At 36.3% G+C, this 26,248-nt stretch overlaps 1 protein-coding gene across 7 annotated transcripts in view; it reads right to left on the bottom strand.

Moving 5' to 3' along the window:
- Positions 1–14,420: 14,420 nt before the first annotated feature.
- Arpp21 (cAMP regulated phosphoprotein 21) overlaps positions 14,421–26,248 on the bottom strand; it is a 151,002-nt gene continuing 139,174 nt past the window's right edge. For all 7 annotated transcript variants that reach the window (XM_076868972.2, XM_076868946.2, XM_076868982.2 and 4 more), the window contains 2 exons: positions 16,201–16,349; positions 14,421–15,143 (listed from right to left, as the gene is read on the bottom strand). In XM_076868972.2, the coding sequence (XP_076725087.1) occupies positions 14,886–15,143; positions 16,201–16,349 (407 nt within the window). In that variant the 3' untranslated portion in view covers positions 14,421–14,885. The remainder of the gene's footprint in view (positions 15,144–16,200; positions 16,350–26,248) is intronic.

The following is a 26,248-nucleotide window of genomic DNA, read 5'->3' as shown; positions in this document are numbered from 1 at the left end:
TTAATTCATTTGACTTGATTTTGTAGCATCTCCTATGATCTGTTTTATTTAGTTTGTTCTATTACTATTTAATGAGTGTCTAGTAAATACTATTTACAGCAACAATAAAAATAAAGTTGAATGTTAATTGGATTCAACTGAATACAAAATACCAGCAATACTTAATGCTCAAAAAGTTCTGAGAAATCCAATATTCCTTATCTGAAAAAATAAACCAGAACCTGAAGTGAAACACACACACACACACACACACACACACACACACACACGTATTCTTTTTTTTTTTCTAAATACAGTTTGGCTGGGTTTATACTACTAAAAAACTTATAGATTTAAATAGATGGCCCAGTATCCAGATGATTATGGGGAGCAACACTTCTCCTAAGACAGGAAAAATATTAATAACAATAATAATAACAATCCTGGAAATGCTTATAAATATTCAACTTATGTCAAAGCCTGAAAAAGTATTCAAAGCTCCAAACATTTATGTTTTTAATAAACTATGTGGACAAGAATAGTAAGATGTTTCTCACAAAGTTCCACAAAATTCAGAAATTACATAATAAGAGTAAAACAAACAACAAAACACCTTTTGCTATGCATATCTTAAAATAATGTTTAATTATTTGAAAGATCATGGCTTCAGGAAGCCATGGACGAATTTTGCAATCAGGTATTCAATCATCTATTTTCTGTGAAATTATTGCTTTCGCATTTTTTCTTTATTTCCAGATCTATTTCAAGATTCATATGTTAATATATTTTCTGTTCTTCATTCTCTTCTCCCCAGAATTAATCACTGACCTGAATTTAATATTTATCATTCACATGCATATTTATTATGTTTTAATTATATTTTATCCATATTCATATACTACACACAGTATTATTTTGAATGTTTTCAGATTTAAGTATGATATCTAATATTTATCTTCTATTTGTGGATTTCATCACAATTTTTCTTTTTGAGATTTTTGTATTGAATATGCGACTTTAGCTCATTTGTTATTAGTGCAGTGCTCTTTTATTGTGTGAATGCATTAATTTATATATTCTCCTACTTATAGGCATTTGGGTCAATTCAAATTTTTCCTTTTAAAAAACACTACTCCTTAAACATTCTGATAACCAGTCTTAATCCCCTGCAGAAGGAGTAATCCAGGGTGTTTTCTTTCCAGTGGACATATGTGGTACAGCGGGTGCTTACCATAGACAATTGTACCAACCTACAGTACCTCTGGCTGTGAACAAGACTTTCCATTGCTCAACATCCTCACCCTACACATTTGTGACAGCATTGTTAATTTTTCCTCATGTAAAAAGTATTCTATTATCTGGAATTTTAAATCTTTCATTTCCCTGATTATTAGTGATTGATTATTTCGATGGTTGGAATGTCTGTTCTAAGATTCATGTTGAAATTAAATAGCCATTGTGACACTGCTAAAAAGTGGCATATTTATTTATGTATTCATTTGTTTGTTCATTCATTTGTGTACTGGGTATTGAACCCAGGGGTGCTTTACCATTGAGCTACATTTCCAGCGTCTTTTATTTTTAAACTTGAGACAAGGTCTTGCTAAATTGCCTACTCTGGCCTCAAACTTGAGTTCCTCCTGCCTTGGCTTTCCACGTTGCTGGGATTACAGTTGTGTGCCACCATGCCAGGTGAGGTGAGAATTTAAGAGGCTATTTGATTAGCTCATGAGGGTGGAGCTCATGTGGATTAATGCTGTTAAAGTGTTGGTTGCTTATTCAGAGTGGACTTTTGATAAAATAATTAATTCAGCCCCCTTTCTTTGTCTAGTGCTCTCTCTTTCTGATCCCCTTCCTTCTTTTCTCTCTCTCCCAGTGGTAGGACATAACAAGAAGGCCCTCACTAGATGTACCTCTTGCTCTAGTACTTTCTAACTTCCAGAGCAGTGAACTGTATTAACTTCTATTCTTTATGAATTTCCCAGTCTATGGCATTCTGTGATAGCAGCAGAAAGAAGTCGAAAACAAGAACACACATTTGTTTATATGTTTGCCGATCCTTAAATTTACTCTTCTGTGAACTGATTCTATTCCATTCTGTTTTCTATTTTTCTATTGATTATGTGTCATTTTGTTGATTTGCAAGTGTTCTTTACATACTTTGAATATGTGCATTTATCTATGCACATGTATCCCCATCATGTTTTCTAGTCAGTAGTTTTTCTTTTTGCATTGTCATAGAGACATTTTGTAGAGGATTTTTTTTATGGCAATCAAAATTTATTAATAGTTCTGTTCTTTTTGTTTTTTTTCTATAAAAAAATCAATTCATCCCAGGAGGACATGAAAACATTCTTCTATAGTTTCTCTTAATACTCTATGGATTTATTTTTCATATTTAGGATTTTAATATAGCTTACACTTATTCTTGTGTACCTAGTGAGGTAAAAATCTAATTTTATTTTTCATAGAGATCAAACGTTGTTTCATTGCTGTTACTGGGTTAAGTATTTTTTTTAGTTTGCAATGCATTCTTTTCATATTTTGTGTCTGTTTTTAGGCCCCTTATTTCATTGCTATAAATATATTAATTTATGAGTGTGTTAGCACTATGAAACCTTAATTGTACAACTATATGAAATACGTTGATGTTTAATAGGCCAATGTCCTTATCTTGTTTGTCATTTGATTTTCTTTACTGCTCATTTTTCCACATGAAATTTAGGAAGCAATTTTGAAGTGTCTTTAAGATACATTTTTATTCTTATTTTCATATATAGATAACTGATATATATTCAACTGTATGGTTACCTGGGCTACCATAAGAAAGGGCCAAAGACTGAGTGACTTAAGCAACAAACATACATTTGATCATCGTTCTTGAGTTGCACCTGGCCACCTTCTTCCAGTGTCCTTACATGGGCATTCCTCTATGCCCATTTCCTCATTTTCTCTTCAATGACAGCAGTCGTTGAACTTGAGCTATCCAAATGAACTCATTTCACTTTATTTCTTTAAGATCCCTATCCTCAAATATAGTCACATTCTCAAGTGCTGGCAATTAGGAATGCAGTATGTAAATTTGTGGGTGTACATGATCGGTAGCATGTAGCATCTCTGAAACTGAGTTCTCCCTGAAATGTTCACCTTGAACAAGATGCCTGCTCCATCTATTAGATCTTCTACACATGCTTCAAACTTTTACTATTTTTCTTTGAAAATTTTTTTCCAAATCATTTGGATAGATACATATTCTGGTTTTGTTGTTATACATTACACATACTTGATCATTTTTACATCTCATTTTTTTGTGTGTCTGCTGCGTGGTCATATAATTGACTTTGATAGATTGCATATTTGGGGTTAGATATTATATTTGGGTTGTTTATTTATGAGATTTTTATTGTATAAATATTCTATTATGTGGGAATGACAGGTTTGTTTATTCATTCCAAAACTTTATATCCTGTATGCTTTCTTTAAATGTATTAGTTTACATCCTAAGGACAATATTGAATAAACATGATATTGTCAAGCATCCTTATCAAATCTTTAATTTTAAAAGAGCACATCCAATATCACTTATAATACAATGCCTGTTATAAATTTGAATGAGGTACATTTTTTTCCCAATTAAAACTTTCCTTTTTTAACTTAGTAAGCTGGATAGAAGGTCTTGGTAACTCTAATAAATGACACATTTAAATATATCAAATAGTTATTTTTCTGCATCTATTAAAAATGGTTTTATATTTAACTCAATTATGGTAGTGAAGTATAAGAATGGATTTCATCAACTATAAATCTCCCTGCATTCCTGGATAAAACTAACTTGGTTATGATATATACATACCTACATGTTATTTATCAATATAAACAGATACTGTTGAGTTCCATCTGTTAATATTTTATTCTGAATTTTTGCATTTATTTTTATGAATGAGTTTAGTCTATAATTTGACAGTCTTATTCTTTCCTTTTTTTTTATTTGTATTTCATGATTTTATCAGGCTTAGACACTCTTTGGGGAGTGGCCTTTAAGAAGAACTCATTGCATTTATTCATTTCAAATTTATTGGCATATGGTTGTTCAGAATATTGACTTATTTTTAGCTTATCCATATTTGTATTTATGAACCCCCCCAATTTTTTGTTGGCTGTTTTCATCATCATTGCAATAAGAATTATGACATTTTTCTCACACTTTTCATTTTGCCTTTGTTTATTCTAAGTGTCAGGGGAGACCCAACCTCTGCCAAATATTTGTATTTCTGTTCCCATATTGTACAGTTTTTGCTTCAAAGTACCTCTTAAACCAGGAATGTTTATTAGACTCTTCTTCAGTGAACTGCATCCCTATAACTGATCCTCACCAGAGTGATCAGAGGGACCCAGATCACTTTCTGATGGACAGCATGGAGGAAGTAGAAAAGCTAGTGCTTTCCTGCAAGATGGTAGAGGGAGCAATGTGGGCCAGGGCATGGGTTTGCTGGAAAGGATATATTATGAAAGATCAGAAGACCCATCAGAGTTGAGAGGGCCCAAAGGACATCATGACATCATGACTCATCATCAGGATTGTGCTGGTGAGAAGGACATCAGTGTCAGTAAGATCAGTGATGATTTTCTCAGGCCTTCCTCACAGGAGACTCAATAGCCATGTGTTAGTGAGGATCTACCTAACACACATACAGACACAGACAGACACACACACACACACACACACACACACACACACACACTACATATATACTGCAATTAGGTCGTGCAATTATGGAGGCTGAAAATTCCCACCATCTGCAAGCTGGAGACCCAGGAAAGCCAGTAGTAGAAGACTGAAGGTGGTTACTCCGTTAAAAACTACAGCAGTTCAAAGTCCTGGGCTCCAGAGCACCAATGGTGTAGATTGCAGTCTGAGTCTGAAGGCCTGAGAACGAGGGATGCTGCTCTCAAGATACGAACTCTGATATTAATAACCCCTGGGCAGAATTAACTCACCTTATAAGACCCCTGCAACACCACTGAGGGGGAAAAAACATGCTTTTTGTTGTTCTCTGAGTACTTAAACTTTTTGTTGCTTGTAAGATCAACCAGTATACAGCTGGTTAACACAGAAATGGAAACCTGTTTCTAAATGATGAAAGATCTTCCCAAACCCTTCCTTCTACACGGGTCTCCACTGCTTTTAAAATATAAAAGCCAAAAATGTCATGCCTGGCCCTGATGTAAGAGAAGGCAGTAGGTTTCTCCACTTTTTCATGCAGAGCGCACAGGTTAAAGGGAGACATCTCCACTTCTCAAGTGAGAGAATCCTCTTAGGGGAGGAAAGGGCCTCAAGGGTGTCTCATATATCCTGAATGGAATTCATTTCCCATCACACCAGAACATGCCTCACAACCTCAGCCCTACGGAGCTGAAACTCCAGGTGGTTCCAAGGAATTCTAAAAAGGTTTTGTAAGTGGCACCTATCAGCTGTGTTCACTACTTTAAAGACACAACATGGTCCCCAATAGTTAAGATTCTGGCACTGGAGAATACACAAAATAATGATAAATTGTTGATTTCTTACATTTTCCTTCCAGGCTTGGGGAAAAAGCAATATAAAGAAAAATATGAATAGGAATAAAATAGAAAGTACTTTAAATCAGCCCCTTTCTCATAAAAAAAAAAAACATTTTACTAGATCAAAATCTCATATTTTTTTTGCTATCTCCTATCCAGTGCATTTTTTATAATTTTGTCAAGATGATGAAAGAATAAAAACATTTCATAATCGAAACTGGTTGATAAGAACTATTTACTAGAGAGTAACTGATTTATCAATTTTTTAAGTATAACAGTCCTACAGAAAAGTGGGAAAATCCTTAGTGGAGAGCTTGATGATTTTCAATAAGCTGAGCAAATCTGGGTAGCCAATACTTAGGTAAACATATTATATTATTAGAAAACTCAGTGTTGTATTTACCACCCTCTAAATGTAAAAGCTATCTTGATTCTATAAACATAGATTACCTGAACTTTATTGGAATAAAATCACACAGCAAATGCTCTGTTGTACTGTCTTCTACAATGTAACAATATATTCGCAAAGTTTATTCATGCTTTTGCATGTAGAAATAATTCATTTGTTCTCACTGATACATAATTTTCCACTGTTAGGATATGGTCTAAGAATGTGTCCATTGTCCTGTTAAAGTTCATTTGAGTCATTTTCTATTTTTTTTTTTTTTTTGGCTATTACACATGGTGCTGCTGTGAACATTTCTGAGTACTTAGTTTGTTGAAGGTATGCATTATTTTCATTGGATATACAAATATGGGATTATATTGACTGAAGTTTTTGTAGATATCACCACTTTGTTTCCCAAAGTAATCACTTTATACTCCCATCAACAATGCACAAGGGTTCCTATTTTTTTTTTTTTTTTGGTCACTTTAGTTATTCTGGTTGGTGACTCAGGAGTGATATTTCATATAGTGTTAATTTGTATTACCATAATAAGTAATGAATATCTTTGCCCATACCTTATCAATCATTTGGATATTTTTTTATCTTTTTTGAAGTATATGTTCAAATTCTTTGTCCATTTTTACTATTGTATTTACTGCTACATTCTTATTGACTATAGAATTCTTTGTGATTTATATGTGGTTATACTAGTGCTTTGCCAATTGTATGCATTATAAGTAGGTTCTCTTAATCTATGCTTCCTTTTTCAGGATTTTAATGGTGGCTTTTGATGAATATATTTTCTTAATTTCCGAGAAGTTTAATTTAACTCTTTTCTCTACGTCATTAGCCTTTCTGTTTAAGAAATACCTAATTACTCCAAGGTCCCAAAAATATGCCTTCATATTTTCTTCTAAAAACTTTCTTATTTTAGTTTTTACATGGAAACTGGCAAAATATTTATAATTGATTTCTTCATGTTTTAAAAGATAGGAATTGATTGATTTAATAATAATCCCACTTACATTTGAAAGTTTTAAAATAATGTTTTAATAACTGAACAGTCTGACTAGTAATAACAAAAAAAACCTACACTGTAAAGAAAGGGTATGCTAAAAAACAAAGTGGAATGAAGCCTAAATTATGTTCAATTTTAAATTTCTTGTTGAGAAAGCTACAGTAGTTTTTAAGAGTTCAAACTTATTCTAAGCCTCCTAGTACTCAAGGTAAAATGAGAAAAATAAGGAGTGGCATAAACTTTATTGTATATTATGACTGGTATCCTTATAAAAGTGAAAGGGGAAAAAAAAAAAAAACAGATAAGGCACATATACTAAAGGGCCATCTGAAGACAGGGACAGCAATTGTAACTGTGCTGCCACGTGTCAAAAGATGCCTGAGGACATTAGAAGCTGAATGACCTAAGAAGGATCCTCCCCTGGAGTCTTAGAGGAAATGTACCCTTGACAACATCCGGATATTTAACTTCAAATGTCCTAAGACTACGAGAGAGAATATGTTTTGGTTGATTTAAGTCATCCAGTTTGTGGCATTTCATTATTCCATCCAGAGGAAACTGAGACAGAGTTTGAGGACAAGATTCAACAAAATAAGAATTAAAAAAAAAAAATTAAAGAACTATGACCTACGTTCACCTGCCTTCCCAGAGACATTGCTTGGCCTCTGCCTTTATGACTTGGTCGCTCTATATGAAGTGGAGCCCACACCAGCTTGTGTCCGTCCCCCCTGGTAATGTGGGATTTGCATTCATGTGTGAATAAGGCTGGATTAAAAAAGTGCATATTCCAATCATCCTGCAGTGGACACACCCAAGACAGACAAGGACTGAGCATGAGGAAGACACCGTGCAGCTGAGGGAGGTTGAGTAGGGTGTGAACTGATGCTTTTCCCAAGAGAGTTAGGGGCAACAAGGGCAGAAAAGAAGTCTTGAATGATGGATTCAAGGCACTTGGCATAAAAGAAAATTTAAAATAGTCCCTAAAAAGCCATATGTTCCAGAAAGGACTTTAATAGTGAGAGTTTCAGGGAATCTTCCAAGGCAATATGTTAGCCTCTTGGTCCATCTAGAATAATAGTACCAGTACATGACAAATTGACTTAAGCTCTGTACATGAACACTGCCTGGGTAATATGGCCTTTCCATCTCCATTTACAAATGTAGAATTTGAAACTGCGGATGTTAAAGGACTTGCACAAATCCTACAGCACAAATCCCACAGTGTGTTTATAAGTATATGTATGTGATAGGTGGGTGGTATTCAAACTCCTGATTTCCAATATCAGGAAGCAATGTTTTCAATATCCCACCCAAATGCAATATGGTGGTCCTATGAAGCAATGACCCTATCATGCATCCCCTTGCTGAGTAACACAGACTGACTAGCAGCCACTAATTTGGGGGGAAAAACAATTCTACCCATTAGTCTACAAAAAAGTTTAAATTAGATTAAATGTAGATAAAATATTTTAATAAGATTCAACATTAGATATAAAAACATGTGCTTGTGTGTGTGTATGCACATCAGCATCTGTATATCAAAAAAGGTCCTGAGACACTGTCTGACTCAGAGTGGATAGTCTACAATTGTAGTACCCTACATTCTTCTTGCTTTTTATATTAGGAGTCACTTAAAGTTTTGCATTTTGTTTTATGACACACACACACACACACACACACACACACACACGGGGAAGGAGGCAGAATACAGACATCTTAGTCCTCTGGTACAGAGCAGCTCATTCCCTGAGGTAAACAGACTCACTGAGTCAGGTGAATCTATGGTGTGAATGACACACATGCAAGGTACAGCAATAAATCATAAAATGATCCTTCAGCAGATTCATCTGCAAGTGTTTTTATCTACTCTATTTTAAACAACTCTCTTAATGGCATCTCACTGTTTCTCCCTTAGGAAATTATTTCATTGTATAATTGCCCTTGCTTCAAGTGAAATTTTCTTAATGTCCAATTTAAATTGCTTCTTTTTTCAGTCTCAGGCCATTGCTCTCTATTACATTACTATTAAGTACCTTAAGTAATTCCTTTCTCTTTCAAAAGGATGAAATTGGCTTGTACGTTTCATTTGGAAAGGTGGCCCCATTCTTCTAGAACAAAAATTTTAAACACTTGACAATGACGGATGATCATCCTCTTTCTGGGGGAAAAGCAGGTAATTTTCCTGCTTCTAAGTTTTCAGCAGGTTGGAAACAATCACAAGATGGATACTAGTGACTGAGAATACACCATGTACGTAGTGTTTCTGCCGACCGCCCTGTGATGGAAAGGTAAAGCTCACTCCCTCACATTTCTTTAAAGAAATGTAACCTGTACTATCTGAGGTTCACTGCTCTTTTACACAAAGGGAAGAAATGTTTGCAGAGACAGAGGTGCCCACTGATTTACTTTCTCAAGAAGAACAGTTGCAAATTCCTTATGAAGAAAAAATAAAAATAGAACTACAAGAAGAAGAGGAGAGAGGACCTTATGGTAGCATTATGACAGTACAAACAATGATGTTTTCAAAGCTATGAACACAGTAAAACTTTTAGGGTACAGGGTGAGCAATGTAACACTAGGTTTATCCTACATTTCAGTATCAGATCTATTTCTTTGGGCCATTTATGTGAGAACTCTGGATCCTGGAGCTGGGAGCAAGATTGAGAACTTAACCAAAAATTGCCCTGTTTGAATGCCAGGATTTTTGTACATCTATGTCGTACCTTCTCCCACCCCCGTGGTTCTCCCCACTCTCAACTTCAAGTTGAAAGTGACTCTTGAATAGGGTGCTCTCCAGACAAATTGGGCTGGGTCTGGGTATCATCCGCACAGCACCATCAGGAACTTTCATTAGACCTCCATCCTTGGCATTCCAACGGATTCTGATGGGCACTCAACCTTATTCAGATTTAAATCTTCCTCAGTTTGTTTAGTGTGTGACCTCTTCTCTCTTCCATTCCAAATAGACCAACACAGTAAAATGAACCAAATGACAAATACAAATATCAAAGCATTCCGGGGGTTTCTGCTCACAGGGAGATGGCTAATCTTTAGCAGAAGCCTCATTATGCCCAGTAGAAGAATCAGTTCCCAGTTAGGATACTGATCAAGAGGTGATTTTCCTCTGCAGAAGAAGAGTTTCAGATGCCTCTCACCCCTACTGTGAACGCAGCACTGAGAGCAGCAAAGTACCCAACTCCAAGATTAAGAATCTCTTGCCCCTGATGACATTTAATAGCGGCAAATCTTTTTAGAAGGAAGATTGGAGGCTGCAAAAATAAAATTTTTTGAACTTGGAATAAACACTGAAGTGAGAACTATTGGTAAATAATGGGAAACATCTAGAGAAAACAACCTTTCTACGTAAAGAGGAGTTTAGACCCAATAGCCTGGGAAGAAGCAAATAGTTCTCAAATTGCATGGAAGCAGTGGCATCCATAAGAATCCAGGAAAAAAAAAAAATTAAGTGGTAACACAGAAGTGTTCTCACATTTTTTTTAACAAGGGGGAATGGGGAGTTGATATCAGTTTTCATTGCATGTTGTATATCGATACTAAATACATTGTGATGGAGCCTTGGCATCCTCCCCTGCTGTCTCTAAATTCAGCTGTCTTATTTTACCCTGAGAGATTTTACTTATTGTGCTTTGTGATGCAGCTTAAGATAGGGCTTTTGCTCTGATGCAAAAGGTTATGTCCAAGAGAGAAAAATAAGATAAACATCTCTAAAGCTTTTCTATGTGCAAAGTCTAGAGCTAGAACTCATTTCTAATTTATCCCAATAATGTTAATTATAGCTATAGCTCAGTGGAAAATCTTAATTATTACTGTGTTCATCTCTAGTTTCTTAATAAAGAGCCTTTTCAAGTCTAATCCATCCTACTTTTTAAAGCATTCACTTCTTTATGAGCCATAGCTGTGATCACATTACCCTGTGTTCAAAAGTTTTCATAAGCCACTCCTTGTTTGTTAGCTCCGCCAGGCATTCAAATCCATGCCAACCAGGGCTACTGTGAGGTTTTTAGGACTCTTTGCTTTATTCTAGCTAGTCACCTCCTATCCAACTCTCTTGGATTATATTTTGATTTTTTTCTGCATTTATTTCTTTTTATTTTAGGCATTTTTTTCTAGTCAGGGTTATGACCCACTCATGACTACCCATCTCTGCATGCCCCAATTCCATCTTTCCACATGGTGCAGAACAAAAGCTTCATAAAACTGTATCCAGAAAACATCTTTTCCTTCTCTCAAATCCTACTTTTGTGCTATTTTTCAGATGAGACCTATGACTAACTTTTAAATTATTTTTTATATACTGACATAATTTATCCTGAAAATTTCTGAGCTTCTTAAAAGTAAAGACTCCACAGACTATGATTCAAAGTCTTGAAATTAGTTAAGTATGCAATAAAAGCATACTAAACAAATTAATGAATAAATCACTCTTGTTCCCTTTAACATTCACATGGAGTGTTAGAGTCATTAGAGACAACTATGTCCATATACTTTATACCTGTATGACTATATAATAGGAGCCATCAAGTTCTTCAATACTAAAAATTTAAAAATAAAGATACAGAAAGCCTAGAACTATGACAATTCCCTTCAGCGTCATATATCCATTGGAAGAAATACTGAGAGAGTGCAGAATAGAACAGTTGCCAAAAAGTGATCTAGCCAGAAGTGGTGTTGTGGCATTGCATTCTGATGTAGGACACCGTTACTGTTGAAATTAAAATAAAAACTAAATCTGTACTACTAGTTTAGGATTTTCTGCTATAATTTTAAAGAAATGTTCCTTACAATATTAGTCTTCAGATTTATTCTGTGAACAAAGGATATTTTATTCTAATAACTTTGAGAAACTATGTCAATTATGTCTCCTTTTTGGAAATTCATGCTATTAAGTGGTATATTAAAGGTTTCCAGAAACCAGATAGCTTTTAAAAAGATCATTTAACCTTGATTAACCTTGTCTCTCAATTATAATTGCTCTTTGAATCGTCTGCTTCATATTACAATGATAAATATCCCAATAAAAGAATCTTCCATGAAAAATATTTTAGAGAATAGACATTCTATATTTGTATAAAATATTTGTAAATAAAGTGATCCTTGGGCTACCAACCCCAAAAGATCCACTTTAATTACAGCTTTTAGGTTGAGGTATTTACAATGTTTTGTTTTTGGTTCATGACTGATCTAGGTGCCTGAGATCTAAGTGCTGGGGCACAGGTGAAGGCAGACCTGCAACTTTGTTCATTTGACTCTTCCAACTATGTTTATAATTAATGACATCGACTTATTATTTCTATACAGCTGGGTAACATTCTGTCTTGGCCACCCCACACCCTATGGGAATATTTTAAAATAATAACATGATCATAGCTTAAATTCATTGGCATCCTAGTTAGAATATTTAGTTCCAACTATTAATGAGTATCCAAGAGAAAGTTTACAAGAATAAATCTAAGTGTTTTAAATGTAGTTGTAACCTTGTTTTGAATGGTGCCACATAATCAGGATATACTCTACTATATAATGACATTTTGCTGAATAAGTGAATGCATAAATCATTCTTTTATATTCCTGTAGAGGTATAGATCATTAGAGATAAGTGGAACTATTTATGTATTCCTATATCTAAGTACCCATATACCTATTAGATTATAAACTGAATAATCTGTAATTCAAAATATGATATGATAAAATTATTAGCCAACAAGAAAATAATTGAATGCTTTCTAAAGAATAAAGTTTGAAAATTCTTTACAAATACACTTATGTTTCTACAGTCACCTCAAATATTCTAATGGAAAATAACTGGGGGAATAATGGAGTATTTGGAATATCATAATATTAGAAGTAAATATTTATTGAAAATAGGGAAGAAAGACTGTTCAAAAATAGTATCAAAATGGACTTATTACAATATTAAATGTCTAAATATAAAAGACTACCACACATGGGATAGAGTGGTCAAAAAATAAATAAATAAATAAGCCCTGACTTTTTTGTTTTTTTCCATCAAAAACAAAGCTCAATAATTCTAAGGATTATTAAAGAAAATGACAAAAATTTCCCAGAATTTCATTGAGAAAAGATAAATAATCAAAAAAGAGATATTCAATCTCATATTTGGATCATTGAGTTTGAGATCAGAGCCAAGATCAGAAAGCCAAAAAGAGAATATATTATCCATGTTAGCCAAACCCCTCTTTCCATTAGGGGAAGATTATATTTGTGCAAGCATACTGTCCTTCCTCAGGTCAACTCTTGGTTTAATGATTCAATTTAAAAAAATAGAACATCCTTTTTTATAACACTTTTTATGATCAGATTTATGATGAATAAATAAATAGACTGAGATTTTGAAAAATGGGACAAATTTTATAAGGAATGAAGGTAATTAGATTATTTGTAAAAGTTCCTTTTTAAAGGAAAAAAAGAAAATGATAGTATGAAATTAAGGGATGGGAATCTGTTAAGTAGAGTTTTAAACTGCTTGCCTCCCCCACAACTAAACAACATGAAAATGGCAAATCTAACATAGAGAGTGTGATAATTCACAAAACAATGTGAATTTTCCAGATGTACTTTCCAGATGTGCACAGCTATTGGTCACAGTGGTCTCTGGGCAGGGAGTATAAAACACAAAGCTGTCAATCATTGTGCTATGAGAGTAAAGTGAGAGCTGTGAGGTTTTATTTCCCAATTAAGTATCTTTCAGAAGGTTCAGAGTTCTGTTACAATTTTTCAGAGGTCATCATAACTCAGTTTTACCTGAATAATCTATAAGGAATTAAACACATTGGGATCAGATAGCCACAGGCTTCTTCTAAATGTCTTCACTAGTGTTCTAGATCTTTATGACTAAATCATTGCTGTATTGATCTTGGTACTGGGGCAAACATGAGCATCTTTGAGTTACTGGCTCACTGTCAAAACCAGAGGTACTTTCCATTGTATGGTCCAATGTAACTGATGGAAATAGACTGCGTGTCTTCTCATTTTCACCGAAGCAAAGGTATCTTATTTTCCAGGTACATAGTAGAACTCTAGTGAAGGGAGAAAGGGCTTGTTACAGGGCTGCTGTTACCAATGACACTGAGTTTCTTAGTTGGTGAAGTATGGCTACATGCATTCAATAGCGCTATAATACCATTTGAAAGTTACATGCTTCAAAATGTGACCGTGAAGAATGAATCTTATCTTTAGGATCCCTATAGTATTATGACAAGAAACTGCTGTTGGTTGAGTGTTTTCCTATAACACCTCCTAATGTGATGCTAGTTCGGCTGCAAATGCCTAGAACATGTTTTTGTTCATGTACTTTTCATAAAATTGTCTTTGAAGAGGATAACAGCAACACATCAAAAACACATACTGAAAGAGAGAGTGGAACAAACTGGTGGTAAAAACATGACCTTCCTCCATAAGGTCAAATAGTTTTATTTTGATTAAACACTACAATACAGTATATATGCATTAAAAAAAGAAAACTCTATAATGTATATAAATTATTCCTTCCATTCATCAATTCTTCTTTTCTTTTCCATTACAGCTTTGGTACAATGTGATTCAGTATATAATTTTTAAATACTTTTAGCATCACAAACTCAACACAAAGTACAAAACTAATCCAAATGAGGGATATTATAATCTACACAGTGGTGTTCAGTGGTAGGAGAAAATCTTACCTCGATGAATTCATGTCACTAGCTAAGCTATAAAGGCATACCTAGCAGACATGACAGAAATATGCACCATTAACCAGCTAACGTGTGTATTAGTCTTTGTTTATTTTTTACAGAATACCAGCAGCAATCTTTTGAGTGTTGAGTGAATACTTAAGTCCTCAGCCAGTCTTCCCAACTTGCTCCTCTTCCCTTAAAGGCCATGAGTAATAGCTGATGAAATAAACCACAGCCAGACCTCTCAAAATTTGACCTGCCAACCGGCATTGCTCATGCTTGCACAATTTGTCCTGCAGCTGGCCGACATCACAGGGACAGTGCTGGAGGGGCAGTGTGGACCAATCAGCCTAAGGTTGTTCTGAGGGTTTGGCGGTGTAACGTTACAGTAAACAGGCATTCCAGTGGCCGGGAGTGACCCTTGAGCTGCCTGGTTAGGTAGCATGATTGGCTGTTGGTAGGACTGCTGGGGCAGTCCTTGAGAACCTTGCGTCATTGGCACCTGGAGAAAGACACAAGTAAGAAACATATGTGAAGAGGCTATTCTGATGTGTCAATGAGTAAGACGGTGTCATGAAACTTACTCATGCTTTTGAGTTAGACCTTACAAGTCACTGATTCAACTTCTGCCATTTACCAGCTATTTCACTTGGGAAAATTAATTTATTTTCTCTGATTCCCTAATCCAACTGGATAAGGATACCTATTTTAAAGAGCCACTGAAGGACTGCAGGAATGGTACAGAATGTCTGGCATGCAGTAGATGCTCATAGGGTGTTAGCTCTGAGCTTCCTTCCCTCCTTTGTTGATGTTCTCCAGGTACTACAGTCTGAATATCTCATGCTGGACTTCTCTCAGCTTGGAAAGCCATGCATATCTTTAGTTTTAGGCAAATGAAGTGGCTTGGAGTCTCCCATAATAAGTGGGGCTTTGTACCTGATAGGCTAAGGTAGGTTCCATGGAACCAGAAGAAACTGGTACAGCTAAATTTAATGATTCAAGCATTGCACTAACTTCTTTCTGTGTTTTTCAGGATACGAATTTCTATTTCCAGTGTATTTCAAGATATAAATCACAACAGGGTGATAACACATTTGGAATACACATTTGAAATACACAGTTGGGTTTTGTCTGTATAATGCAGTTGTAAAACCCATAAGTGCCCTTTAAGTAAATCTGAGATATCATTTAAAAATATCTCATAGCTTAAAATTATTGTAAAATAAAATTTCTTAAAATAAATCCATCCTGAGGACTTTCTGCCAATAAGTAAAATTTCAATAAAATGCCCCAATAGAACTTCAATAAATTTTTTTCCATGAATAGGAAATTAATATGGAAACAAATTTAGCAGGGCATTCAAAATTCCTGCCATTACAGAAATAGGTTTCCTATTTTCAACTTGCCTTTTATAATCTTGATTCAAAGTCAACTAACAAGAGTAGTAGGCCAAGCACCTACCACCCAGCTAATTACCCAAAACAGGAAAGTACACACAGCTTCTACTTTGGCCCAGTACTACTTTGTAATCCACAGTTTTCCAAACAGCTGGTGTGCACCTGATAAGAAGACATGGTTGGGTAGGAGACCATTACGCTTTGCACCGGAGTTCCTTGCTGGCTGCTCATCACACTCTGACTCTGTGGTGGCTGCTGCACTCCCATAAGGCCTTGGAATCCCTGTTGACCAGACAAGACTGGCTGATAACCTGTGAGGAAAAGAAAAGTGAGCTTTTGAACTGGTGGTGCCAGGAAGAACACCTCGGGGTTCCAAGGAATAAGAACACTTATTCACAAGGCCATCTTCAGCATCTCAATCTCTGTTATCATGAATGTGTTATCCAGATGTTAATTTCCTTAATTTATTTTTTTTTTACATTGAAGAGTAGACAAGATTACACATCCAAAAAGTTCACTGACATTTTGATAGTTATACAGAATGAGCCCATGAGTACATGCGATGAAGGTAAATTCCTCACGACAAAAGGACCGAGGTCTCTTGACATAAGTTGGCTGCTATAAATTACACTTCTCATATTTGGCTTTTTTTGTTTGTTTTCAATGACATTTGGAAAATTCACAGTTTATCAAGTTTTTTTTTTTTTAATTAAATTTACTCATTCCCCTACTATCCCCCTTTCCTGTAATTATCTCATTTCACACAAAGACTGTCAAATAGCCTATTAACTCTGGATCACTTGTGTTTTTCCATGTCTTAGTGAATGGAATGACCTTGCCATCCTGAGTAAATAAATATCCACTGCCTTAGACAAAAGGGCAACAGAAGGTGAAAGGTGTGCCATGCTTTCATTTTGCTTCACCACCAGCTCCTCGAAGAAAATTCTGGTCAAACATACTTAATAAGTGACCATGTAGTAATTACATTAATAATGTAGAATAAAATACTTTAGAATTTCTGTTTGTATCTTTCTGGGTGGGTCAGTGGTTAATTTTCTTTTCTTTCTTTTCAAAGTGGACTGGAATTGATTTGTTTCAGTTATTTTAATTGTCACAGAGTGGTTTTAAATGCATTTTTCTTTTTTGGTTGTGCTGCAGATTGAACTCAGTGTCTTGTGTGCACGAGGCAAGTTCTTTTCTTCTCAGCTACACCCCCAACCCTAAGAAACTGTGAAATATGTTTATAGATATTGGGAAGATAGTTATGATTTAGGTGAAAATGACATGGTGATAGAGATATTAGAATAGGGTCCCTTCGTCTTGCTTCCAGAGCTTATGATATTCACCATACTGCATAATTGAGAATAAGTACAGCTGATGTCTTAACAGTCCTCTGAGAGAGGAGAATCTTTACAATCCTAGATTTTTGTTTTTTTAACACAAACATTGGGCTAAGTTTTACAACCAGATTCTAAAAATGAAACACAAGGTTAAAAAACACCTAAGCAATACACAACATTAATAAATAACATGTTGAATTCATGTGAGGGCCTTAACTTAATATTAAAACAGGATAAAATTATAGTCTTTATAGAAAAAAAAAATACTTTGTTCTTCTTTGTTATATAAAATATATATTTTTATTCCTTCCAGAAATATTGTGGAAACATGGCTTGCAAATAGTTAGTGAATTAGGAGACTGGTTCAATCCACCAAATGAGCTTGAAACACAGTATCCTAAGTATGGAATACCTGAAAGGGAAAACTTGGGGACTGGCTGTTTGTATTGGAAGACCTGTATGGAAGTATGAAAGACATGAAAGGGAACACTTGGGGACATCTTGTCTGTATTTACAATGGGGAGGTAGAACCAGTGGTCACTTTAATTTACCCTTTGTCCTTCATTATGTATCCCCTTATCTCACATTACCATTAATTACCCAAACTCATTCTCACAAAGGTTTTGACTTACTGAGTTATTTTAAACCCTTGTACTATCGTATGGTTAAGGATAATGGCCAGCTTCCCTCCAGCTCCATTCTGACCATAGTACACAGTCAAAGCTTAGCACCCTATTTAAGTATAATTGTACTAACCCAATGTGCTATATAACTAAAATGTTTACAGTTTATACAGTAAAGAAAAATCAGTAGACTCTGGGGAAAAAAAATGCAACTAAGGCCATATCCCTGCTAAAACTACCTCTTAGAAGCCCTCATATGCAGAGGTACTTGAGAAAAAACTCTTTTAACATGGATTGCAAAATTAATGTTAATTGGTTAATTCATTGGTTCTTATTCTAAATCTTCCTTTCTATTTCAAATAGCCAATTGCCCTGAAAAAATATGAGGCTATTTTGCCATTTCATTATGACATTGTTACAAACCGCATCAAGTGCTTTGTAGCATGAGGGATTATATATATACACAGCTTGGTATGGTTAAAACTTATGACCAACAATCTACCTTTCCACTTTACCCTATAGCAAACAGCAAGCAACGTGAACTCACTGTCAAGTGCACGACATTGTGACTATCGTAGAGTCTCATATCTGGCAAAAGAGTCAAAGTACAGGTTGAAAAATGAAAGAAACATCTCACTATTTTTGGCTTGCTTGTGAGAATATAGTGAAGCCCAGTGGACCTCAATGGATCTTTTGCAAAATACACACAACCACTCAGCACACGAAGAGATAAAAGCAAAGAAGAGAACAGAGGACAGGAGAGGAAACAGAAACTGGGGTGCCCCAATGTCTCAAAATTATTTATGTATTTGCTTAATGAACCCTGACATCCTTTCTCAGAGTCCTTTCAATCAAAAGTAAACTGAGGTGAAAAATAAGAGATTGATTTATTACACAGCCTCTATACCAGAATGGCAGTGAGGAGAAAATAATAGAGATGTTAAGACAATCATACAATCAGAGCCTCTTGGGAAGAAGAGGAAGCAAACATCCAATAACATTCAAGGAGACAAAAAGCCAGGAGGTTGGGTGGCCCCCTCCCAATAAAGACAGAGAGCCCAGGAGATCAGGATCCCTCTCTGTGAACACAGACTCAACTGCACTGCAGTGTCTCCCTCCGCAGCCTCTTCTGCCTGATGATTTGTGAGCTTTAATATTCAGTTATGCATAGCAATGGACTACCAGCTCCACACTGGGGTCCCTCAGTAAACACACTTAAGGCAAATAAGGATTTATGTGGGGAGCAAATACTCTCCAATTTCAAGATGAAAACCTAAGTGTAAGGAAAGTTCAATTTATATTCATGAATCCCATTCATTTCTCAATTCGCTCTCCAGGCAAGAAATTTACATCTGGTATGGTTTAATTGGGGGGGGGGGTGCGGTATGCTCGTTTTTTTAAATTATGTCAGGGAAGGTAGGTTGCAGAATGGTCCCTAAGACGGGAGGCAGTCCGGAATGTGAATCTGAGCCCTGTTCCAGAAATAAATAGAAATGAGATAGCTGTGACCTAAGAATGAACCAACAGTGTCTGCCTGGGACACTGCACACCCCAAGGCAGAGATGGCAGTGCTGGTGGCAACCTGCTTATCTTGTCTATTCAAATGAGAAATGTGTTCTGGTTTGTCAATTCTTAGCTGTGAAATGACAACTTTTTCATATTTATTGAGGATTAGCAAGATATAATGCATCTTACAAAATAGAAACAGCAATAGTCTTGTGCCTTGTAGGCTTGCTAAGGAGATGATAAAGACATTAGCTATTTTTATTATTTCATTCTCAGTCAAGATGGATTCAATTTTCAAGTCACATGTGTCATTTATTTTCTGAAAGTAAGAAGGTTAGGAATGGACAAATGCCTACTAGCAAATAAAGAATGTACTCTGCTGGAATGGAGAAGCTATAAAATTTAAAATGTCTGCATTGTATAAATCTGGAAACTGAACAGGGTTTCTGCCAAAGTACAACAGTTGTTGAATGCTTTTTTTGTAGTTTGAGGATAATTTGTTAATATTCACACAAGGAAATATTTCTCTTGATGTAGCCTAATTATGAAGATATTGATTGGGCAACATAAATTGGTAAAATCTTTTTTTTTATTAATTTTATTGTTGGTTGTTCAAAACATTACATAGTTCTTGATATATCATATTTCACACTTTGATTCAAGTGCGTGACTGACATTATTTTAACTCTTATTGAAGTACTTTGGTACAGATACAACATTTTGAGAAAAAGTGAAATGACAAAGTGGTAACCTGCATTTGGGAGTTTCTGTTACCCCTGCTCTTGTTGGTTATAGAGGCTGAAGATCAGGAAAAGAAGAAATAAGAGAGTAAATTTCTTAAGAAGTTAGCTAGTTCTTGCTCCCCCAATTCACTCAAGCAGTATAATTTACATGTATGCTTATAAGTGAAGAATTCTTAATATGGTAGAATATCTTTTCAAATGATTAGATTTAATAATCTTCAATACAACACTTGCTCGGCTTGGATGAACCAAGGTACAGATATTTCTCCTAGTTTCTAAGGAATCATCACACCGCTTGCTTCTGGATTCAAACCATACTTTGTTCAAGGTTTGAGGTAAAATTACAATAGCTCAGCAAATTCTTGAGTGTGGCATAGCTGGTAAAGAATATGAAAAAGAAAGTGTTTATCCAGGACTGTTTATTTTCCTTTTGCTACAGTTTTATAGTTTGTGCATTTTTCTACTTTCCAATATCCACCTAGTTCTGTTTCTTGGCTTCCTATCAGTCTCTGTACACTTTCATCAGCCTTGAAGATTTACTATTATAAATCAGCCATATGTGTCGATCACTGACTCTAAGCCAAACAGTGAATTAAGTGCTTTTACCAATGACAATCTCGAGAAGCAGTCGCTATTGCTAAACTCCTTTTATGGAACAGAAAATTGTAACTTAGAAAGATGTAGTAACTCATCAAGGTCACACAGCTACTGTACAGGAAAACTAGAATTTACAGTGTGGTTTTCTGACTTCTGTGTCCTTGCTCTTACTTACTGAATGAATGTACTAGTCCTTATTCATTCTTCCAACTCTCACACCCCTAACATAATCTCTTTCATGGGGCAAGTATTCAATGACCATTTATTGCATTAATTGTTTTCTCAATAGGTAACAACAATTAAGAGGAAAAGAATTACGCTTCACAGTTAGTTGAACAGGATTCTGTTAGTATCAAAGAAAGAATGGAAATCAAAGGTAGAGAACAAGTGCCCTGTGGAAACCAACTCATACCACTCAATAACTGTTTTAAAAACTAGTTACTCAGGTAGTGGGACACCAGGCAAAGAGGGTGAAGAGTTGGGGGGGTGCTTCCAAACTGATTCCAGTTCTTTGGTTTACTTTATTAGCATCATATTATCTGATATTACAGCTTTCAATTACTAAGACCATTTCAAATAATGGCCCTTCTCACAACTTTCAAAGAGAATGCATATTTACTCCATTTTCTCCCTCAAAATCATCTTAAAAATTGTGAAATAGAAGGTGAACATAGTTCAGTTCTATATGAACCAATTCAGCCATGTGACTCTGCCAAGACAACTGGCTATTCCTAGGAAATTCACTTGGCCTTCAGAAACAAAGACTGTTGATTGTATTTGGAGGATAGTAATAGGCCAGGGAAAGAAGATTAAACAGGGATTCTGCAAAACAACTTAGGGTATCAGATGAGGGCCTGGAACAAGATCCCCCAGGACACCTGACTGCATTTCAGAATACAGATTGCTACCTATAAACTGCTGATTCTGCTAACACTTGAGGTTTGTTCCCAAACCCCAAGTTTTATTTCACTACTAGAGCACTGGCTGTAGGGTGGGAAGTCCTTCTGTTTCATCTGCTTAAATAGCGGTGGTGTAACCAAGTAACTTCAGACAGGGTGAGCAGACATGCAGCTTGATATCCTAGTCTCTCTATGGTTCTTGAAAGAAATCACTGCCTTATGCCTCAGCAAGGAGGATTTGGGGAAGCAGCTGTTCCTTGACTGCAGCTCATTCCTCGTGTAGAGGACAACCTCAGCAATTGCACTTACCTGGAGACCATGGGCCCTCAGACACCAAAGAAGCTGCCTCATTTCATTAGCAAGCCCTAATCTCATACATACCCCAGGTTACAATTCCTAGGAATGATAGGTCAAGTGGGGACAATTTTGAAAAGATTGGTGTGACTCTTTTGATGCCCTATGACTCTAGGCCAATATCCCAATTTATAAGACCCCAAAACTCTAAGTAGGACATTTGAAACAAGAAAGCATCATAGACAAGGTTGGAAGACATTTTATTTTTAAACGTGCTAAAGATACAAGATCTTACACATGTTAAGATATAGGTTAAACATACCTAGTTGGGAAGTCATAAATAGGTACTCTTCTGTTTTTATATGTGAGGTGAAATTGTAAATAATGGTTCTATCAAAAGAGGGAGTGCAAGAAATTGCTTCTATTTTTTTTTTCTCCTGTTGAAGCCTAATACAAGTTCTTTCATCTTTGATGCAAATGCCCTCATTCACCTTCTGTATTGGCAGTCTCTGAATCCATCCTCTTTCTTTTCATCAGCATTTATTATTTAGCGGTTTTAATTCCTTAGGAACATGCAGCAGAATGGCCTGCAGGGAGCCTGCCTGGGAATGGAGGTAATGCAGTCCACGTCCCAGTGAAGACCAGTCCATCCTAATGAATTTGAGGGAAGCTGTGACAGGCCCTAAGTGGAACCAGCCTTCCTGAAGCAGTAGTTTTTCTTCGTACTTGCTCTTTTGCTCATTAGCTTTCACACTGCACAGAGTGTAATTCTTAAAAGCCTCTTTACTGTCCCCTGAGAACATCCATGCATGGGTCATTTTCTAATGGCAGTACACATCAGACGAACCATCCTATTACTGCAAGCTCGGGGGCCTCTTCATTGCAATTATACCATCCTGATCCATGTTATCACAAATACAAAGCTGGTTTTCTTTCTCTCTTTCTATTTTTTTTTTTTTTTTAAATCAGGGCAAACATGAGAGACACTGTTAAATGACTAGAGGAACAGATCATGCACAGAATTTCAATGAGTGCCTCTCAGGGAAGCAACATTGAATTCCATTTTAAATGGAAGAGGCCGTCATATTATTGAAGCAATGCTCTGAACTTTCCTGGCCCAGAGTGCTGTGCTGAAAGCCAGAGAGCTTCAACAACCCAGAGGGAGAAAGGCTGCCTGAAAGACTCACAGACATTTTACTTTCTTAATTAGGTTGAACAGCTTAGAAGAAAATGTGGCATTCCTGCACCTCGACCAGCAGTGTTAATTATGGACATACTTAAAACCCACCTGGGTGGCAGGAAACCGCTGCTGAGGTGACACAAGAAACTTTTCCCCAGATCATGCTTGGGGCAAAGTCAAGATGGAGATGGCTATAATAACTGGCTCCAGGATAATAACCCCCCTGGTGGTTATTTCCATTGATGAATTGCTATTGACCAGCTGACTGGAGCAGGATAATCTTGAGGTCAAAAGTCACGGGGTCAACATCATTGTGATCAAATTACTGTCACTGTTGCTTGGCTACAGGGTATAACCCAGTCCTGGCCAACTATCTCAAAATAAGTGCTAGGGTCAGACTCAATGTATGGAAATTTACCCATCACTACAAGAGGAAAACTATTTCATAGGCAACAGATAATGAGTCAAAAAGACCCTTTTTTACGTAAGAAAGCCCCTTGCATCTTTATGCCCACATAATTATCTCCTTAAATTCTAGACTGACAGGATTCTTACCCAAATGTTATTCTAGTGGTAGATGCAGTAGTAATATTGTTCTAGTGTTAGAGTCTACCAGGAGGCAACATTAATGAGCTAGGGCAGAGACAATGCGATTATGAACTAAGGCAGAGGTGGTAGGAATGAGAGAAAGGACACAGAGAGATGCTCAGGATATGACCTGTCAGAAACAGGATCTATGAGGTCTATCACACATTTGTATTACACATTTGCTGGACATGAAAAGAACTAATTGTACTGTAATCATAATTATTAGTGCTTTGCAGGAAAACTGGCTATTTGAAGAGAAAGAGGTGGGTGGGGAAGGAAGGAAGGAAGAAAGGAAGGAAGGAAGGAAGGAAGGAAGGAAGGAAGGAAGGAAGGAAGGAAGGAAGGAGAAAATAAGCTCTGAAATGTAATGCTTGCTGATTTCCCTGGTGTAAATTTTCTCACTACAGCTGATTTCAAACAACAAAGAGCTTAACAACCAAGTTGGCACAGTACTTGATTTTTTAGGAGCTGGGTCTTTGAACTAGCATGAGCTACCTCTGGTACACCTCTGCTCTAATATTTGATGTCAATCAAATTTGCAATTCATTTAAAGTTTTGTTCTATTGGTTTTTCCTTCTACAAACTTTATTGGCAGTTCTTTGTCATTTGGTACAAGAATAACTCCTAACAATCAAGCACAGTGTTTACACCAGTGGTGGCAATATGGCCTAAAGAGAAACTGGTGGTTCGTACCACCAGTCTTAGATTCTCAAAACCATTCAGTAAGGAGCTTCTACTTCAGGTGCTTTACTTCAAGTGTGCGTGAGTAATTTAGGAAATATGTCATTGAAACCTTCCAGGAGGTCATTTCAAACAGCTTATTAGAATATGAGTTGATATTTGCTAATGGGGTGGGGTCAGGTGGGAAGAATCAGGACAAAAAAGAGTATAAACATAAGGGTAATAAGGGTCAGCATGTGCCAAGCTCAAGAATGTCAAAAACATGTCAAAAGATGATGAATATGAAGAGATGGCAGCAGATTAGCAATAGGCAGAGGTAGTAGAAGAGGATAGAAATGGAGCTAGACTCAAGTCCTAGGGCCTTGAAAATTATGCTATTAAATTGGAACTTATTGTTGAAAGATTTGGGTACCATGCAAGGTTTGTAAGCATAGCAGTGAAATGATAAGACAGCAACTTCAAAAGGATTCTCCAGAAGACACTTGTGAATATGCATAATTGGAGACTGGTGGTCTAATAGGCAATAGCAATAACCTAAGACAGAGACAATGAAGACATGAACTAAGGTAGAGGGAACAGGGATGGGAAAATGGAACGCATCACAGGTATTTAGGATGTTAGAAATGTTAGAAATTGGCATCAGTGAGCTGCAGGGAAGAGACAACAGGAAATCTCCAGGCTCTGATTTGGAGAAGCAGGTAATTATAATTCCTTAGCTGTAAATGCAGGAGAAACAAGTACATGGAGATGATCAGCAAACACATGGGCAAAAGGGTCTGAGCGCAGGCAAACCTACTGGCCCTAGATTATGTTTTACATAGCTCATTAAAACCTACAGCAATAATACACCTGAGCTTGATATGAATTTATGTGTTCTACCAATAACCAATATTTTCCAGTGAGGATTCTAGGCTAACAATTTTTAAAGTTGTGATTATAATTAGAATTGGACTAATGTGACTTCTGATTCCCTGTTATTCTGTATTTTCATTGGTATTGCAATAGATGACCCTCCAGCAAAGCCTCTGGGCCCCAGATGATGTCACAGACCCATGCAAGAGTAAAGAGATACTTTCTGTCTCCTTACATAAGCAACTAACTGAGGATCAGTCTTGGTAACAGCAATAAGGAAGATGTTTAATCTCACTGTGTAGAGAATTGTTATTTAAAGTGTTTTTTATCTGAATTAGGCAACACTCAGAAGTCTACAGGTTTGCCCACACAAATCTAATGTGCATATCTTTTCAGCTGGCTGGAATTGGAAGTATGGTCAACACTTAAATCAGATTTCATATTAATTAAAGTGGAAGTACAACAGAAGGACAAACGGTCTGTCCTGAAGATTCTTCCAATCAGCCCTCAAGGGCAGACTGTCTCTACCAAGACAGTGTAGTTCTTTTTTTTTTTTTTTTTTTTTTTTTTTAATGGCTTGCTCCAGGGTAGCGAGAGAAAGAAATGATTCAGATCCTTCACTTGTTAATTTTACCCTTCACCCCAAGGCCTTCAAGGGTAGTACCTGCTTTCCATCATGGTTAAAAGTGCTTTATGTGCACTCAAATGGAGCAAGAGCTCTTTAAGATGTCAGGAGCTCATTGCCTGAATTTCCTCATAAGGCTGCAGGGGAGCTCCTCCACAAGGCCCACACAGCTCCCTAGACCCTCAGGAGGAGGAAGCCCTCTGGGCTGGGACCCCAGCAAGGTGAGACTGTGCAAACACTGAGTCTGCGGGAGCCTAGCCTGGGCCTCACATTTTAGCCTTA

Source organism: Callospermophilus lateralis, chromosome 1 (assembly GCF_048772815.1).
Source record: "Callospermophilus lateralis isolate mCalLat2 chromosome 1, mCalLat2.hap1, whole genome shotgun sequence".
NCBI lineage: Eukaryota > Metazoa > Chordata > Mammalia > Rodentia > Sciuridae > Callospermophilus > Callospermophilus lateralis.
This window is presented reverse-complemented; position numbering and strand designations above follow the sequence as displayed.